At 40.5% G+C, this 19,328-nt stretch overlaps 1 protein-coding gene across 1 annotated transcript; it reads right to left on the bottom strand.

Annotated features, from left to right (window-relative positions):
• Positions 1-784: 784 nt before the first annotated feature.
• On the bottom strand, positions 785-19,047 carry LOC120419502 (transcriptional regulator ATRX homolog). Its single transcript, XM_039582200.2, has 7 exons — positions 18,752-19,047; positions 6,060-6,115; positions 5,495-6,001; positions 1,987-2,187; positions 1,391-1,748; positions 1,231-1,329; positions 785-1,106 (listed from the first exon to the last, which is right to left on the bottom strand). Exons 2-7 carry the CDS (start codon positions 6,093-6,095, stop codon positions 946-948), a joined length of 1,362 nt encoding a protein of 453 aa, XP_039438134.1. The 5' UTR covers positions 6,096-6,115; positions 18,752-19,047; the 3' UTR covers positions 785-945.
• Between the last annotated feature and the right edge of the window lie 281 nt (positions 19,048-19,328).

The raw sequence follows: 19,328 nt of genomic DNA, 5'->3' as shown, positions 1-19,328 counted from the left end.
TATTTTAGTATTTTAGTATTTTAGTATTTTAGTATTTTAGTATTTTAGTATTTTAGTATTTTAGTATTTTAGTATTTTAGTATTTTAGTATTTTAGTATTTTAGTATTTTAGTATTTTAGTATTTTAGTATTTTAGTATTTTAGTATTTTAGTATTTTAGTATTTTAGTATTTTAGTATTTTAGTATTTTAGTATTTTAGTATTTTAGTATTTTAGTATTTTAGTATTTTAGTATTTTAGTATTTTAGTATTTTAGTATTTTAGTATTTTAGTATTTTAGTATTTTAGTATTGTAGTATTTTAGTATTTTAGTATTTTAGTATTTTAGTATTTTAGTATTTTAGTATTGTAGTATTTTAGTATTTTAGTATTTTATTGTTTTTCTTTAAGATGAATGATTTAAGTTTGTATTCATTTAAAAAAAAAAAAAACGAAACGAAACTATTGGCACTACGCCCCCCGGGGCATGGCCTTCCTCTAACGTGGGATTTCTGCTCCAGCGCCTCTGACGAGACAGGAGAAACCGGGACCGACGTTTTACTTCACCATCCGATAGAAGCTCAGTGGATAAGGCGGGAATCGAACCCGCGTCTCATAGCATCATCGGGATCGGCAGCCGAAGCCGCTACCCCTGCGCCACGAGACCCATTTTATTGTATTCATTTATAGTGTTTGAAATATTTTTTGGATATCTCTGAATACAAAATTTGGGCCTTACTTGTTTAAGTCGAACGTGCTGTTCTCTTCCCCATGGTTATGTTGTCTTGAAATTAAACGCTCTTCCTTATTTCTTTAATTTTTTATTTAATTTCAATAAACACACATTTTTAAATAACACTTTAAACAACAAGCAAAAGCGTGCAGGCAAAATATAAAGTAAACAAAATATTGAATATATAGAACCAAAACTCATGCAAAAAAAATCTCTGTTTCATTTTAGATAAACTACTGGTGACCTTGGCTGGGCCTTTTCTGCTTCTTGCCACCAGTTCCACCGTTGGCGTTCGTTTGCTGGGGCTGATTTTGCGGTTGATTCGGCTGCTGCTGTTTATTTTTCTGCTGGAAATTGGTCTTTACATCACTCATGGATTGATTTTTCGCAGCATCTGAAAATGGTCAATTTTGATGTCATTACTAAAAACAGTTTTTTTTCTCACAAACAAGGACAACACCCGCAACAGTGGCGGATACGCCCTTTTGAAAACGTAATCCAACATTTTGTGGGCTTACCTTCTTCTTGCTGATTCTTTTGGCCTGCTACGCTCGTCTGCTTACTGTCAGTGCGCTCACTATCGGACGCTGTTGAATTTTGCTTTGGCTTGTTTGCTTCTGAAAATTTAAAAATATTTAGTTGATATGAAATTTGAATGTATTTTTTCGCAAAACTAACCTTGTTTTTGACGTTCTTCTTTGGCTGCGTCCTGACTTTTGCTACCGTCAGTGGATCCATTTTCGGTAGCTTTTGGTTTGTCTTCTTTCACTTCTGCCTTTTCCGGCTCTTTGGTGGCGGGTTCTTTCGTTGCATCCTGCTTTTTGCTACTGTCGACGGACCCATTTTCGGCAGGTTTTGGCGCCGATTCAACGTTCAGATCCGATTTTCGCCTCGCCTGAGAGCCCTCCTTGGGGGCGTGGCCGTTGCTCTCCTTCTTTGCAGGTTCCGACGCTGGTTTGGACGGAACGTCTTCGATGGCGGACTTTTCCTGTTCCGAGAGGGAACTGTCAGATGACTTACCGGAAGCTGAATCGACCTATAAATTGGAAATTTGTGTTAAAATTATAATATTCGTTTGAAATTTTAAATTCAAGGAAGTTTTCATAATTTTCTCGTAAATCGGAAACATATTTTTTTTAGAAAAACTGAAAACATTTTAATTTGCCAATTGCATAGTCCCTGACTCAAAATTTCAAATTTGCCCCGAAAAAGCCCGAAATTCGGGCGCTTTGCTTCAAAATTGACCGGTTGGCACAAAAGGCCGCAACACTCACGTGGAAGCTCGAATCGCCGGCGTCGTCCGCGTACTTGTCCAACAGCTCGCTGACGGTGCCCTCGTCCACCTCGGGGCCACTCTCGTCATCGTCGTCGACGTCCCGCTCCTGGGCGTTCCGCTTCCGGCCCGGCTGTTGCTGATCCTGCTGCTGGTTTTGCTGGCGCTGCGGGTGACGATGGTGGTGGCGGTGGGGGGTTACCTGGAGTATGGAGTTTTTAAAGTTTAGAAACCACGGATTTTTTGAAGACGTGAAGAAAAAGTTGGCATTATTTCTTTTACAAATTTTGACTAACAAGTTCTAGTTTTTCTGTGTTAACATATAAATTTAAAGAAAAAATAAAAAAAGTAGAATTAATAAAAAAATGAATAAAAAAATTACTAGAAAAGCGTTTCCAATTCCTTTCTTGGTCTATTTCTATTATAGGCTTATCAGTACTTTTATCATGAAATTACAGTTGCATAAAGTATTTTGACTTTTCCAAAGTAAGAATTAGCTCAAATAAAAGTGAGCAAGCTACTCTCCATTGTTGATGCATAGAAGGACGAAAATGAGTATATTTCCCCTACAAACTGTGTTGCAATCATTTGTTTTCGAAATTGTTGTTAAGTATTGAAGATTATTTTTTATTTTTGCAGTTACCAAAATCTTTTTAAATTATCACAAAAAATTAAAAAGTTAAAATATTTTTAAATGAGTCCAAAAATGCTAAATATGCATGATTATTCTGTGGAAAGTGCATTTTTATTGTTTTCAGTTGAAAAACGTTTTATTTAAAATGAAATTACTTCTGAAAGTAATTTGTTTTTTCTTCCGATTTTTAAGCAAATTTTCAAACAAAATTTCCATCATCAGTTAACCTTTTCAGACCTGACAGGGTTATTATGACCCAAAAATCAAAATTTCCAAAACTAGCCTAAAATTTTCGTATGGCCATAAGAATCATTTTCCCATCGATTACTCAAAAAAATTTTTTTTTGAAAAATCAGGCCTGCATTTTAAGTATTTAAATTTTTTTGATATGCTGGTTGATAAAATAAAATTTTTCAGTGCTCCCCAATTAGCCAAATTTAAAACAAACTCTTGAAATCTGAGAAACTTTTGCAGAAACATCAATTCGATTTTCAATGCTAAAAATTTTTTTTTGAAAATAATTGGCTTTTTTTTATAAAAGTGCTAAAGAAATTTAAAAATTAAATATTTAATTTTTTAAATATGAAAATGAATAGAACATGCCTTCGTCGTGCACAAAAGATGGTTCTTCAATTTTTCGATATAAGTAATTAAGAAATTTGAAAATGTTTTTTTTAATCATACCAGCAATTTTTGCACCATCCTAACCGTAGCCTATTTTTGACCCCTAAAAAATCGAAAATAAAGAAAACTTATTTTAGTAATTTGACTTTTAGTAATGAAAAATTTTATTTAAAAATTCTGGATTTTTCCGTGTACTTTTCTGCGATTCCAAAATAGTTTGCTTAATTTAAATTTTATGATTGATAAATGATTTTTTCGGTCATTCATAAAATCTCAGCAAACTCAACAATCAAGCCATGATTCACCTAGTTTCGATTAGAAGTCTCGCAATCGAGAACGCTAAGGCAATGCTGCAGAACGAACAATTTGATTTTTTTAGGGTTAGGCTTTTAAACACTGTAGAATTTAACGGTGCATAAAAATGCACTTCAAGATGAGTAATCAAGATGAGTTCAATAAATTTAAACAAAATCTTGAACTGGCGAAAATATTATAAGTTATTTGTTACAATCTTATCAAAAAATGAAATAAAGCAAGTTGAGTTATGCTTAACATCAATTGCACCGCAATATTTATTAAGTGGAAAAAATAATTGCGCAATGTTGGAGTTTTTTTGTCTTTGGTTTGAGCGCGATTTTTTTTTTCAATTTATGAACAAGTTATGTTTTGATCTTACCATTTAAAATATCCCTGAATCACAATCAATCACGTTCAAAATACAGATTTTTAGGATTTGATCCGATAATTTTGATAAAGTTGGTTAGATTAGCAAACTTGAAAATTTTCTATATTAGAAAAAAATCTTAAAGATTCTGAAAAACAATGATTTTTTAAACACTTAGAGTGTTAACCACCCTAATTTTCAACCAAGCCAAAAGTTTTTTTTACAACAAGCAAAAAAGTTTTTTTTGCTTTTTTTGGTTAACATATGTTTTCGACGGCCGCTTCAAATGGCACTAAAACTTATGAAATTATTTAAAAATACGTTTAAGAAAAAATTTGATTTTAAGGGGTTAAATACAAGTAGAAAATCACAAAATTTCATATTACAGAAAATTCAATAAATTCACTAAAAACATGATTTTTAATCACTCCTGAAAGTTTCATGAAGATGTTTCGTGACTGAACTGAGTAAGAGACGATTTAAGTTCACAATTTTGCCATGCTCAAAGCGAACTGTCAAACTTTGTGAACGTTTTTCTCTAAACACCGAGTTGATTTACGGGTGCCACGATATCTCGAGATGGGATGGACCAAATTGGCTGAAATTTAAGGTGAAGACTCCCAAGACATATCCCGTGTGCATGACGAAGCCCGATTTTAAAATTTTGCTTTTTTAAAAAATACAAAAATCAAAAACTGTCGATTTTTCATATGAAAAATATAAAAATATTTTTAACTTTTTTAAAAATTAAGTTTTTGAAAATCGGGCTTCGTCATGCACACAGGACCGGTTTAACGAGTCTTCACTAAAATTTTGAGCCGATTTGGTCAAAGCAGTGTTGAGATATCGTGGCACCCGTTTTTTGAAACTGCTAACATAAAATAGCTATATCTCGGCAATGGTACATCCAAATGTCTTCATATTTATTTTGTTAACAGATGAAAATGTATATTTTAATGCCCTGTAAAAAGATTAGAAAAAAAGTTTAAAAGTGTGTCCATACCAACCTTTGACATTTTTGACGATTTTCATGTATGTAACCCCTTAAGGTAATGACGTCTACATTGCCTTGCTTTGTTTGCAATATTTTCACAAAGCACTTTAGAGTGATGATCAGTTTTGTTAGAAAATGATTGACGGCTTCACCTTAAATTTTTATGTTTAGACACAAAAATGCACTTATAAGGCTTCTGTGACTAATTTAGTTCTAAGAACTAGTTTAACGTGCATTTTTTGAAATGAAAAAATGTTAATTAGTTTGTCATCCAAACATCTCATCAAAAGTCTGATTCCGTTAGAAATATTGGAAAAACAAATCTGGAGTTTTTTTTTAAAAGGTCCAATAAACCAAATTTCTAGTTTTTGCTTTTTGGGTGTTTTTAGAACCGCCTTGAGTCAGGGGTATTGAAAAAAAAAACATCAAGATATTTAATCTTAATAAGGATGAGTAGCAGCCATAATTGATGTGTTGAAGCCCGTTTGTATTTAAAGGAAAATTTGAAAAACTTTTTCGCAAAGGCACTTAAAGGCAAAAAAATAAGGTTACAATAACGTGTTCTGCACTAATCACCCGCCCTCTGTACTCACCACAACTCGTCCCGGCCTGCACACGATCGTCCTCAGCGGCATTATAATCCGGCTGAGCCACGTGGTTTGCAGCTCGTCTTCGGCTTTCGCCTCCGCCCGGCTAATCCGGCCCAGCTTTTGTCCGCGGTACTTGAGGGCGCGCAACTTCCGCCGCTTATTCTGCACAAAGTGAACCACCGAGGCCGGAGTCACCGGCGGCCGACCGACCATCAGTGCCAACAGCGACAGTCCGACGCGGACCATCCGCATGACCACCAGGGCCGGCAGGAAAAGCATCCACGGCAGGGGACGGATCAGCGGCGGGGCGGATATTTTGCTTCCGTCCGAGCTGGCCTCGTCCCCACCGTCCAGAACCGGCTGGGGCAGGCTCCATTTGGCCGTTTTTTCCACCGTCGAGAGGACGCTGTCAATCCGGCGGTACACGAAGCCACCGAGCCGGGTTGTGGCACCCTGGGCCACCACGTCGTACAGCAGGTCGGTCAGCGAGTTTTGCGCTTCGGCAATTTCCTGCGGGGTAGAGCATGGTCAATTAGGTTGCTTAGAACCCAGCTTGGGGCACGCTTACCTGCTCGTCATTTGCTTGAACCTGGGGATCGGCCATCTTGATAGCGGAGCGTCTGGCTGCGAAAAAGAACAGAGGACAATGTGGTCGTCGCGGTTAGTGAGTAGATCGATTGCCGGATCGAGACTGCTGAGTTCCACGCTGTGGATCGCGAGTTTGGGGTTCCTTTTGTGTGAACAATAGATAACGTGAGGTCACTCATTAGGAGAGATGTGATAGGTTTTATCGATATTCGAAATTTATAATAACCCTTTGGTTGCCATTTGTGCTAAGTTTTTAATTGTTTTATCATATCTGATTTGGAATGGAACCAAAAATATTAAAACCATACGAGTATTATTTTTTTTTTGGCTTTACTCTAAATTTGTCAAGCATATTTGAAATAATTTCAAGTTCAGCAATTTATCAAATCTTTTTCTTGGTCCATTTCCATTAATCCACATGCCAAATCAGAACTGTTGATAGTTTTTGTAAACTAAAACCAAACTTCCAACTATTATTGTTGTTTTTTTTTTGTTTTTGTTTGAGTTCAAAACAGTCGTTTAAGGGGTTACATGCATGTAGAAATTCAAAAATTTCATATTTCCGAAAATTTAATAAAACCACTAAAAGATGATTTTCAATCACTCCTGAAAGTTTCATAAAGCTATTTCATGATTAAACTGAGTAAGAGACGATTTACGTTAAAAAAATTGCCATGCGCAAAGCGAACTGTCGAACTTTGTGAGCGTTTTTCTCTGAACTCCGAGTTGATTTACGGGTGCCACGATATCTCAAGATGGGATGGACCAAATTGGCTGAAATTTGGGGTGAAGACTCTTAAGACATATTCCGTGTGCATGACGAAGCCCGATTTTGAAGTTTCGCTTTTTGAAAAAATACAAAAATCTTAAACTGGCGATTTTTTATATGAAATACATAAACATATTTTTATCTTTTTTCAAAAAATTTTTTTGAAAATCGGGCTTCGTCATGCACACAGGACCGGTTTAACGAGGCTTCAAAAAAAAATTTGAGCCGATTTGGTCAAAGCAGTTTTGTGATATAATGGCACCCGTTTTTTGAAACTGCTAACTTAAAATGGCTATATCTCGTCAATGATACAACCAAATATCTTCAAATTTATTTTAATATTAGTTGAAAATGTGTATTTTAATGCCCTTAAAACATAATTAAAAAAAAGTTTAATTGTGTGCCCAAACCAACCACTTACATTTTTGTCGATTTACATGTATGTAACCCCTTAAAGGAATTTTTATTCAAACAAACTTGACAGAAAAAATGGGATTCTGTTATTCTTAGAACAGTATCACATTCGATTATCGATTACCGAAAATTTGGTAATATCGAAAATTTTCTTTAACTTAATAACAAGGGTTGGTGAATTTTCACGTTTTCGTGGACAGCGTGAAATTCGTGAAATTCCACAATATCCGTGAAATCCCGTGAAATTATAGGATTTTCTGAAATCAAAGCATAAAAATAACAAAGTTAACAAAGATGTTATCGACAAAGGTTTAAAGTAAAATGTCGAACACGGTCAATTGAATGAATCTTGAATAAAACTTTAATATTTTAAATGAAAAAAAAAAATTAAAATAGAATTGTTACAACATTTAAATAGAAATTTATGCTAATACCTAATTAAAGTGAAAAATAATGTTTAAAAAACAAATTTATATCATAACATAACATTGCAGTTTAGTTAACGCAAATTTAAGGTAAATTAAATAAAGAATGCTTTTAATTTTATATTTACAGCCAGACTTGACTATCCGAAGTCTCGATTATCTGAAATATCGATCATCCGATTGTTTGTACTTCGGAACTTCGGATAATCGAATAACGACCCGATCGAAATGCGACCCGATTTTAATCATATTACGACCCGATTTTAATCATATTATAATATTTGATTGCACATTAAATTACAAAAATATTTTTTTGCCTTTCTTACTAAAGAAAGGTATAGGTTTTACTTTAAGGCTGGATGTCATTTCCAGCTTCGTAACTATGTCGATTCAGCATGAATTTTAATCCGAAAAATCGCTAAAAAATCACACTGCATCGATTTTCGACGCTCTATCGATACACCTTGACAGAACTCGTCTATCTCGAACCCTCGAATTTTGAGAAAATAAATTCCGTGGAGGTCGAGTGATGTTTTGTGGTAAAATTTTGCAAAATTTTGTGTCGCGCCGTTCTCAGCTCCCATAAATCCGATTTCGATTCTTCTAAATGCAGATGAAAGCTAGTGTGCTGAACCTGGGCGAGTTGCCGCGCAAATTTCGAATTATCCATCTGTTTTCGGATGCGGCCAGACTTTTCAACAAAATACACAGTTTTCAAATGAAAATATGGTCCATTTTTTTCATTTTCATATCTTTTATTTATCTCAAATATTGCATTTTTTGAGCTCTACAACCTCCCAAATTTTCATCCAGATTCATAATATGGTTCTGGAGTTAGAGCCGTTTGATTAACCTACCATAAGAAAAAAAATCCCTAAAAAAAGGTAAAAGCCCACCTGGTGACATTCGCCAACATTTTTCATTTCTGATTTTATCCAAAATTTCTTCCTACATTCATAGTACAGACCATGAGTGAGCATCTGAAACAAATTCGACACCGATTGGCAATTCCGATCAATTTTTAGAACGATTTACTTTTTGCCTTTCTTAATAAAGAAAGTTATAGGTTTTACTTTAAGGCTGGATGTCATTTCCAGCTTTTTTTTTTTTTTTTCATAAAATTATTTTTATTAGGTCCTTTTTGGTACTGGGACCTGGTTAGGACCGAGTCGGCTTTTGTAATTACATTTGACTTAATAATTACAGAGGATCTTGTGTGTAAATGTTAGTGGGAGGGAAGCCGATTACCCGCGGCCTACTCGGGGTTAGTAGGGAAGGGATTGATGTTAAAGAAAAGGCGTGGGTAGGGAAGGGGGATTGTGTAGGGGTCTTGGTTGGCTCTGCTGGCCTTTGCGTTTTGTCCTCAGCCGCAACTCGGTGTCCAGCTGCTGGGGCGATCTTGCTTTGCTTCCGGTGCAACCAGAAACGACGGCTTTGTGTGAAGGCGAGTTATACTAACTAGAGGAAAACTAACTGAAGGGAAACTAACTGGAAGAAAACTAAATAGATATTTTGGAATCTAAGAGGAACTGATAGATAGGATAGAGAACATCAAGGTCTAGTTGAGATAGCGCGTCTCGCATCGGGATTTCTGGTGGTCTTCCTCGGGCCCTGAGGGTATCTTTCAACTTAATTCTGTGAACATGGTGATCTGGACACGCCCATACGAGATGGTCGATGTCCTGATAACCCTGCCCACAGTCACAAAGGTTCGTATCACTCATGTTGATACGGTACAGATGAGCCTTGGACGAGTAATGGTTCGACATAAGGCGGGACATCGTTCTGATGAATCCACGCGTCAAGTCCATTCCCTTGAACCAGGCTTTTCTTTGCACCTTAGGTCGTATGGAATACATCCAACGTCCTTTGGTGTCGTCGTCCCATTGATTTTGCCAATCCAGAAGCGCACGCTGCCTCGGAAAACCGTAGCATTCTTGTAGGCTAATTGGCCTTTCATAAATGTCTCCACTCTCAGCACCCTTCTTGGCGAGCAAGTCCGCTTTCTCATTACCCGGAATCGAGCAATGAGCGCGGACCCATACCACCGTGATGCTGAAGGACTGAGCCGCCAGGTTGTTTAAAGTCTTGCGTATTTCCGTGAGGAAAAACGTAGACTCCCTGGTCGGCTTCAGAGTCCGGATAGCCTCAACAGAGCTAAAGCTATCGGTGAAGATGAAGTAGTGGTCAGGTGGCATGGTCTCGATGATTCGCAGTGCGCAGTAAACCGCGGCTAACTCGGCGACGTAAACCGAACTCGGGTCCTTCAGCTTAAAGAACAGCTGATAAGATTCATGATAAACACCGAAGCCCGTACAGCCGTCGAGCTTGGAGCCATCGGTGAAGAATCTGTTGTTTGGAGGAACATGGTTGTACTTTGATGCGAAGATCGACGGTACAACTCCCCGCAGAAGATGGTTTGGGATACCGCGAGTATCGGCTTTCATGGACGTGTCGAAGCCAATCAGGGTGCTGCTGGTTAACGGAGGCGTGCGCTGTACCGTTGTGCTCGGGCTCCACTCCCACGATGACATAAAGTCATAATATAGAAGCATGCGCCGAGACTCAACGTGAAGGTTCAGCAACGTTTCAAAGTTGTCAATTACCAGTTTATTCCTGTAATCACACCGGATCAGGAACCGGTAAGACAGTTCGTAGTAACGAGTTCGCAGAGGCAATACTCCCGCCAAGACCTCGAGGGTCATGTTGTGAGTTGAGTGCATGCATCCCAAGACAATGCGAAGACTTCGGTACTGTATCCGCTGGAGAACCAACAAGCGTGATTTCGCAGCTGATTGGAAGCAGAAACTGCCATATTCCAGCACCGAGAGTATCGTTGTCTTGTACAGTCGAAGCAGGTCAGAAGGATGAGCACCCCACCGGTTGCCAGAGACGCTGCGCAGAAAATTAGTTCTTTGCAGGCACTTTTGCTTCAGGTAGTTGATGTGCTTCCCCCATGTTCCCTTTTGATCGAAGATGGTACCCATGTACATGAAGTGGTCCGACTGCTCGATAGTCTTTCCCGAGAGAGAAAGATTGAGCTGCGGCGGTTCATGCTTCCCCGTAAAAACGACCAGTTCCGTCTTCTCCGGAGAGAATTCAATACCCTTTTCAACTGCCCAATGGGCCAAGTTGTTCAGGGTATCTTGCAAGGGTTCTAGCAGATCGGCTTCCTTCTTGGCAGCGATTGAAACCACTGCGTCATCTGCGTACTGTATAAGGGTGCAGTCTCCGGTCAAGCAATCATCGATATCGCTGACGTAGAAGTTATACATGGATGGGCTAAGGCGTGAGCCTTGTGCCAAACCCATGTAACTTATCCGGGTGATTGCCAGATCACCTTGCACAAAGTGCATGTGTTTTTCTGACAACAGGTTGATGAGGAAGTTGCACATCGTCGGATTGAGACCGCTCCGCCGAAGCTTTACTCCCAACACCTCGATGGAGACTGAATCAAATGCACCCTTGATGTCTAGGAAAACAGAAGCCATTTGCTGTTTTTTACCACGGGCTATGTCGATCCCTGTGGCCAGCAAGGCTAGACAGTCGCTTGTTCCCTTGCCTCTCCGGAAGCCATACTGCGTGTCAGACAGCAAGTGCTCTCGTTCCATCCATGGTTCGAGGCGGTCGAGGATCATCTTCTCCAGCAACTTGCGTAGACACGACAGCAAGCTGATTGGACGATACGAGTTGTGGTCGGACGCCGGCTTACCGGGCTTTTGAATGGCAACCACCCGGACCTGTCGCCATTCGTGTGGAATTACGTTCTGCTCCACTAACGTGTTGAACAGTTTCAACAGACGCTGCTTGGCGACGTCCGGAAGATTCTTCAGCAAGCTGAACTTGATCTTGTCCGGACCAGGAGCAGTGTTGTTGCCCGTCAATAGTGCTATGGAGAGCTCTACCATCGAGAAGGGAGGATTAGAATCGCTCCCATCAACAACGTCGAATGATGGTTGTGTCGGCACCGAGTCCGGGCACACCTTCTTGGCGAAATCCAATATCCACTTGTCCGATTTTTCCACACTCTCGTTCGGAACGGAACCTCTACGCATGGCCCTCGCAACGCGCCACAGAGTGCTCATGGACGTATCTGCTGGTAGTCCTTCAACGAACTCCCGCCAGTACATTCGCTTCTTCCGCTTCAGAGTATTACTGTACCTGCGATCAAGAGCTCTGTACTTTTGGAAGTTCGCTCGGATTCCACACTTGCAGAAGTCCACATAAGCTTCTGACCTGGCCGCCGAGAGATCCGTACACTCCTTGTCCCACCAGAGAAGTGGAGGGCGCGTTCGGATGTACGGTCCCGGGACGGGTTTCGTCTGAGCTTGTAACGCACTGTCATAGATCAAATTAGCCAGATACGCATATTCTTCAAGCGGTGCCAACCCTGCTCGCAACTCAACTCCAATGGAGACTGCCTCCGCGTACTGTTTCCAGTCGATATTTCGCGTCAGATCGTAAGGCATCTCCACCGTTGTCGATTGCTGTGGGCCATGGCTAACCAGAATAGCGATCGGCAAATGATCACTGCCACGAGGATCTTGGAGCACGTTCCAGTCACAGAGAACTGCCAGACTGTTGGAACAGAGCGACAAGTCGATGGCACTCGCCTTCGTACCAGACGTGGTTGACGTTGGTGGTGTTGCAATGCGCGTAACTTGCTTGTCCCTGTTTAGGAGGGTCATCTGGAAGTCGTCGCACAGTTCATGAATCAGATATGCTTGAGGGTCTGTCTTGTGACTTCCCCACTCGGTGCTGTGAAGATTAAAGTCACCCAGAACCAATCGCGGTGCCTGCAACAGCTCAAGCATACCCCACAACTTTTGTCGAGTTAACGACACCTGTGGAGGAACGTAGACGGACACAATGCAAATGTCCAGTCCTCTGATCCTGGCCTGTACTGCGACTGCTTCGATTCCTCCTAGCTTCGGGAGCGTGACCTTTCTAAAAGTGTGGCATTTCCTGATCCCAATCAGTACGCCTCCACCTCTATTTGGTCCTGCCCTGCTCTCTGTGATGATGTTGTACCCCCGGAAAGCTGGCGTCTCATCTCCGATAAGAAACGTTTCGCTCAGCGCAAACACATCACAGTCCCGTTCGAATGCGAATTGTTGAAAATCGTTTAACTTGGGGGTTAAACTTCTACAATTCCATTGTAGAAAGGAGATGCCGTTTTTCGTTTTTGGTGTATTACCCATCAAAGGAAATGAACGACAAGAGGGGCATCGTGCTAGCAAGCTGTTTCCCGATGTGTCTAGCGAGAGGCTCAAACCGCTTTATGATTAAACGCGTCGGTTCACTCACAAAAGAGCACAGCCATTCCACGATTGTGGAAAAAGGAAGGACTCCTTTGAAGGCATCGGTGATCGGATTCGGTTGAGGAACCGGTTTCAGGGGGATCTTTGGCAGCTTGGGAACGGGCTTCAGCGGCTTGAGAACGGGCTTCGGTGCCGGCTTCGGAGCGGGCTTACCCGACGGACCGAAAGGAAAATCCTCCTCGAAGTTCAACGAGTCACTTTCCTTACCCTTGCCGCCAGCGGCTTTTTTGGACTTGGAAGCCTTGTTGCGCTTCGGGTTTGGCCCGGAAGAGTCACTTTCCTCGTCTCTCTGGAAGAGGACCTCCACATCGGAATCTTCGTCCCCCGAATCTTCGTCCGCCAAAGGAGCGAAGCGATTGGGGTGGGTCACCTGACTAAGGATTTCCGCGAAGGACTTCTTGGAGCGTTCCCTCAAGGATCGCTTCATCTTGTCCTCGCGCTCCTTGTACTTTGGGCACTGTCGAGTTTTGTGCGGTTCCCCGCCACAAAGCAGGCATTTTTCAGCCTGCTTTTGGCAATCCACGTCCTTGTGGGGGCCGGCGCACTTTGAGCACTTGCTCTTGTTGCTGCAGTAGGTCTTGGTGTGTCCCAACTGCTGGCAGTTTTCGCAGCTCATCACTCGCGGAACGTACAATCGAACTGGAAGCCGAAGCTTGTACAGCTCAATGTAGTCCGGCAGAGCTGACCCTGCAAAAGTCACCCGGAACGAGGCAGAAGGAATGAACTTCTTCTGGCCAGCCTCGGTGGTGACGTTGCCCAGTTGCCGGCACTCGAGTACCTCCACAGCTGGAAGTTTAGGGTTCTTGAAGCGTCCCACCGCCCTTGAGAGGTCGACAAGCGACAGACTGTCATCGGTCACCACGCCGTCGATCTCGACTTTGTGGGCCGGAATCCAAACACGGTACTCAATGCTGAACCGCAGATCAGTAACGATCTGATTAGCTTGCACCGCGGAGTTCACGATCACGCGGAGCTTGCTCTTGTTCAGCTTGGTACATTCGACCACCCCAGGATAGTGCTTCTGCAAATCCTTGGTGATCTGTACAAAGTTTAACGGCTTCTGTTTGGGCCGGAAGAAGACCACCCATTCCGTTTGCGATCCCTCTTGATACTGACGAGGACGAGGAATCGGTTTTTGGGAATGAGGATTCAGGGGCGGGGGGGGATTTGGATCCGGATTCGGCACCGGTGTTTTAGGAGGAATTGGATCTCGATTGGGAGGAATTGGATCTGGATTGGGAGGAATCGGGTCTGGATTAAAGGGAGGAATCGGTGGTTGAGGGGGAACCGGATTCGGATCTGATTTAGAACGCTTTCGCTTCGTCCTCTTAGACCCGTCCGAGGATCCCCCTTTACCGCCAGGATCCTTATCCTTCAGGAAGAGGTCCCTGTTGGTGGTGTTTGAAGGAACTCCCAAAACAGAGTCCTCCATTTCCACGTCCTCGTCACCCTCAAGGGTTGAATCGGAGTCGAATTCCTCATGGTCCGACTCGGTCGGATCCATGTTTGCGAAGAAACGCGATAAACTAAACGAAAATGAAAGTGATGAAACTAATCGCAAAAGTAAAAAGGAGAAAGAAAAAAAAAAAACTAACCGAAAAAAAAAACTATGAGAAAAAAGAAAAAAAAAAAAAAAAAAAAAAAACTAAACGCTAACAAAAAACTCGCCTTTCGCACTCACCGCCGAACTGGCCGCACTGGCTGCCGCCCGCAGCGGGATGCGCGGGAAGCTCGTTTTCGCGCGCTTGTTGTTGTTGTTGTTGTTGTGCTGCCTGCTGCCAGCCACGTAAACAACGGGGTTGTCTCCGACCTGGCCTGGCCGAAAACTGGTCCGCCGACCGCAGTCGACTCTCCGGGGCCGATTCCACCGACCAACGACCGTCTCTCGCCTCAGCTGCCTCCGCGGCCGCTGCTGCTCACTCCTCCTGCTGCTGCTGCTCGGATGCAGGAACTCGTTCCTCTTCCGCTGCTGCACCGCCGCCGTGTCCACGACGACCAGATTGTGGCCTCTCTGACCACCGGAACGGGCTTGTCCGCTCGCACACGCCTCGGAATCGCCGTGAAAAACGCGCCAAACACACCGCGAAAAAACACGACTAACCGCTGAGACTTCTGCCGGAGCAATGGTCATTTCCAGCTTCGTAACTATGTCGATTCAGCATGAATTTTAATCCGAAAAATCGCTAAAAAATCACACTGCATCGATTTTCGACGAGTTGTCAAGTTGAGCTTCGAATACTGGCGCGAGAATGCTGGCGCATTTATGTTTTGGCTCGACTTATTCTCGTTTGTAGTAGCTTGTCTACCGATGTTTCCTTTAACTTGTAAGATATCGTAGCTTTTCGGTTTCTTTTGCTCTGTCCGTTTTTGCATAACTGTCCAATGTTTATGCAAAAACTTTTTTGACATAGGACATTCATCCGGGTACAAACAATTTGTTTCCCGTGTGCTCCTTAAATCGCCTTTAAGTAGGCTTCATTTGTCGTGTCGTTTTATTTAATAGAGTTCATTGGATTCCAATAGGAGCTTTCCAAGCTTCTAAGCTTTATATCGTTTTCAAGGTTTTCAATGCTCGCGACGCCAATGGCTATCTACTTAAGGTATTGCGATTGAGTGTGTAGTGGTGCGGTTGTAAAAATATCTATCTATGACTCTCTCACTTTCGTAGACGCTGAATGGCAAGCTTCCCACTGTGCGGTTAACTCGGTTTTGCTTTGCTCCTGCTTTGTTCGGTTTTTGGGCTCGTACCAATACTAGAAAACCAAAACCGCGGTGTGTGTCGTCACTTGCGCATTGGAAGCTAGCTATGCTAGCGTTTGTCATAAACGCTTGTTTGATTAAGAATTTGTACGATTAAAAATATTCTATTGGTGAAAATTGCGTTTTCAATTTCTTTTAGAAAACACATCGTTAATAATACCTTGCTTTCATCATAAGATTTTTTGTATCAAGTCGATGTTGTGAATTGAAAGAAGTTATATTCTTTAGTAAGAAAGGCTCTATCTCACCCCTGGTGGGATTAAATCGGGTTTTTTTTCAATATTTCATCACTTTAAAGTAGTTTTGAAATCATGCTAAAACTCTACATAAAGAAAAAGGCAACAAAAAAATATTTTTCGTGATTTGATTATCCAAAGTGAAATTTTGCCAAGGTCTTCGTATAATCGTGTGTAGACTGTAGTATTTTTTTAATTTTCAGGATAAAACAATTTTTTGAAAATACTTAGAAATGTTCTGTGAAAATAGAAGCGCAATCACTTAAAAACAAATGCATATTCCTAGAATGTTAGTGTTTAATGCATGTATTATAACAATTTGTGTTTCAAAACTTTATGACTTGGGTTTTAATATATTATTTCAATCTTTAAATCAGCCCTTTGCTGGAACATTTTTTTGAGTTTTTTTTGAAAAGATCCAATTAACCAAATTTCCAGTTGAAATTTTCGCCTTGAGTCAGGGGTATTAAAAAACACTCAAAAAGCAAAACCTGAAAATTTGTTTTTTTGAACCTTAAAAAAAACTCCAGATTTATGATTTTTCAATGTCCCGTGAAATTCTCAAGAATGTTGATGATTTAATTTGATGGTCCCAGTGAAAACTGGTAATTTTCAGCATGAAAAATCACTAAGCTTTGATGCATAATAAAGAACAAAGTGTACACAAATCTTTCCGGTTATTTAACATAAGATTTTGCAGGTTATTTTAGCATTTTTAAGGTTCCGTGAAATTTTATTTTTTCGGATAGTGGTCCCCGTGAAAATCGATTTTTTCTAGCGTGAAAAATCACAAATCCTATTAATAACATACCGTTTCAAAATCGATAGTAATGTTGTTAAACACAGTTTCATGTATCTCAAATAAAGAAGGGCTGCCATAATAAAAAGCGGTGTTCCTACACAGAAAAAAAAAGTTTAATTTTGGAATGTTGAAAATTTGGTAGGTTGAATATTACCTCTTTATTTGTGTAATATTACATAAAAATTGGGTAAAAATGTAAACCTGATGAATATTCATCAAAAACTGATGAAAATTCATCATTTTCTGGGGTAAAATTAATCATATTTTTTGCCACAAAATCTGTCACCATTTCCTGATGAATATTACCATCATTTTTTTTTCTGTGTAACAAGTAATTTTCACTATATGGGGAATTAGTTGGTACACGCAAACCTGGCGCTTATCAGACTGATTTCTGATAATCGTCTATCAGAGATTCTCTGATAAACTTTTTTGGTTTGAGTTCATCCAAGTAAACAACTTTAACGCACACATGAGCACAACATTGTATCGTACACGAGAATTTACTGCTAATTCATCCAAAGATCGTTGCGCCCCAAGAGAGTTATCTACGTGCGCATGTATTGCGTATACGTACACGAAAAAGATTGAGGTTAAATTTTGTACCGGCCAGCAAAACAAATGGCGTGCAAGTGTGCGTGAGCGCGGGCTTAGATAACTCTAGTGGCGGATATCGACATAAGCTGTCATCTCAGACGTGGAGCATTCAGCGATTATGTGAAATGGGGCATTCAAAAATTACGTTACCCAATTAATTATATGAAAGGCACAACGATTTTTATTAGAGAACTGGGTTTAATAACATTACTAATTTAATAGGGTGGTTTGCGTTTAAAGTTAATATGATTAAATGGTTAATTGTAGGTGATTCTTTAAGAGTTTGCAAACAGAGTTCAAATCTAGAGTTTTTTTTAGGTCCTATAAAAATTTGAAACACAATATGAGAAATGGTAAGTATTTTGTCCTGAGGCCAGTTGACAAAAAGTTGGTTTTCTCTTTATTAAAGATAAGATCGAAATCAATTTTTGAATATTGTTTATTGATGGCATTTATTTATTTACATCACATACAAAGAATAATACATTTATAATCACAACCTGAGGCAGAATCCCATCCATCACTCATCGGCCGACCTGGGCCCAGACAAACCCTTGTGGGCAGGCGGAATGCCCCCGGCCGGCATCGTCGTCGTCGTGATAAGGATGATTCGTACTCTCCCACTAAAAACCAAGGACTGACAACGCTCGAGTCCAAAGGGTGCAATATGGCATCAGCCCAGGATTCGCCAATCAAGCATGGTGCAACCGGAGCTTCGTTCGACACGATTCATTTCGATTCGTGGCTGATAACGCCCACCGACGGCTGACCGGTCAGCTTTTTCACTACTTTTCAGCGTGATTTGGTGATATTTGAAGGATTCTTTTTTTTTGTGTTTGAGGAAGAAAGTTTTTTCGAGCTGATAAGAAATGTTTTCGTCTGCTTGTTGAGATTCTGAGGGGCGATTAGATTTGGAGTTGCTTTTACGTTACATAAAGAACACTAAGTTGAGTCGAAATTTCACCTCCAAAAATTTCCTCTTCTGACGTAGACAAGGCTAATAAACCTTTATCAGCCGAAAAAAGCAGCTCCACAACACAGAGTCATGCTTCGTCACTTCATGAAAGATCTGACGCCACTTTTATGACCAGAACGTGAGTCCCAGATTTTGACTCTGTTTACTGTTTATGTCTTTTCCAAAGAATGCAAATTTTTATTTATATTCTCAAGCCAAGGCGAAGCACCACAAGACATTGCATGTTGTTTAACGAAGCTACTGGAAGAGTCCTCCACCAGTTCAGTTATCTATCGTAGTTCAAAGGGCAGTACGATTAAATGGACACTGGTGAAGTGTGCCTTAAGGTTGTGTTATGACTTCACTTTAGTTTAAAGATTCAGATAAACTTACCTTAGCCGAAATCTAAATTTGTGTGAATGTTCCAAAATGTTGAAGAAAATCACCATGTGCTGAGTAGGAAATCACTAAATTAGGCTAGGTCATTATGACAGTCTTTTAATATCTTAAGTAACACTTCAAAAGTTAAGGTAGGCACCGCTGAAGCAACTTTGTCAAACTGATTAACAAGTCAACAAAATTGACAGATTTCAAAACAAACTAATTCTTAATTTCACTTATTTTTCGACAGCTTAATCGCGAGCAGTAGCAGCGAAAGCGTGTGCATTAACTTCGACGATGATCTTGACACTGAGAATGCAGCAATGATCGGAAGCAACGGAGAGAGCATTTCTGCCTGCAACTGCAATAAACAAAGATTATCTGAGAGTGCAGCAAACAGATCGAACATATTCAACTCAAAATTCTATTTTTACGGCAATGTGTTGCCAACATTGTTTATATGTAATAATTTTCAACAATTTGACTGAAATCCATATGATTTTTTTAAAGTCCATTACACCAGTTTTCAAGTATTAGCTTTTTACAAGGCGGTTTCGAAAACACCCAAAAAGCAGAAAAAAACAGTTTA

This window comes from Culex pipiens, chromosome 3 (assembly GCF_016801865.2).
Source record: "Culex pipiens pallens isolate TS chromosome 3, TS_CPP_V2, whole genome shotgun sequence".
Lineage (NCBI taxonomy): Eukaryota > Metazoa > Arthropoda > Insecta > Diptera > Culicidae > Culex > Culex pipiens.
The sequence above is the reverse complement of the archived record's forward strand: the minus strand, read 5'-3'. Positions and strand labels throughout refer to the sequence as shown.

Excerpts from the sequence above, each read along its gene's own strand:
- LOC120419502 (XM_039582200.2), bottom strand. The coding sequence starts at position 6,095 with ATGGCCGATCCCCAGGTTCAAGCAAATGACGAGCAG. Across the intron at positions 6,002-6,059 it reads TTCAAGCAAATGACGAGCAG|GAAATTGCCGAAGCGCAAAA; the intron begins GTAAGCGTGCCC and ends TCTACCCCGCAG. Across the intron at positions 1,330-1,390 it reads AGAAGAACGTCAAAAACAAG|AAGCAAACAAGCCAAAGCAA; the intron begins GTTAGTTTTGCG and ends TTAAATTTTCAG.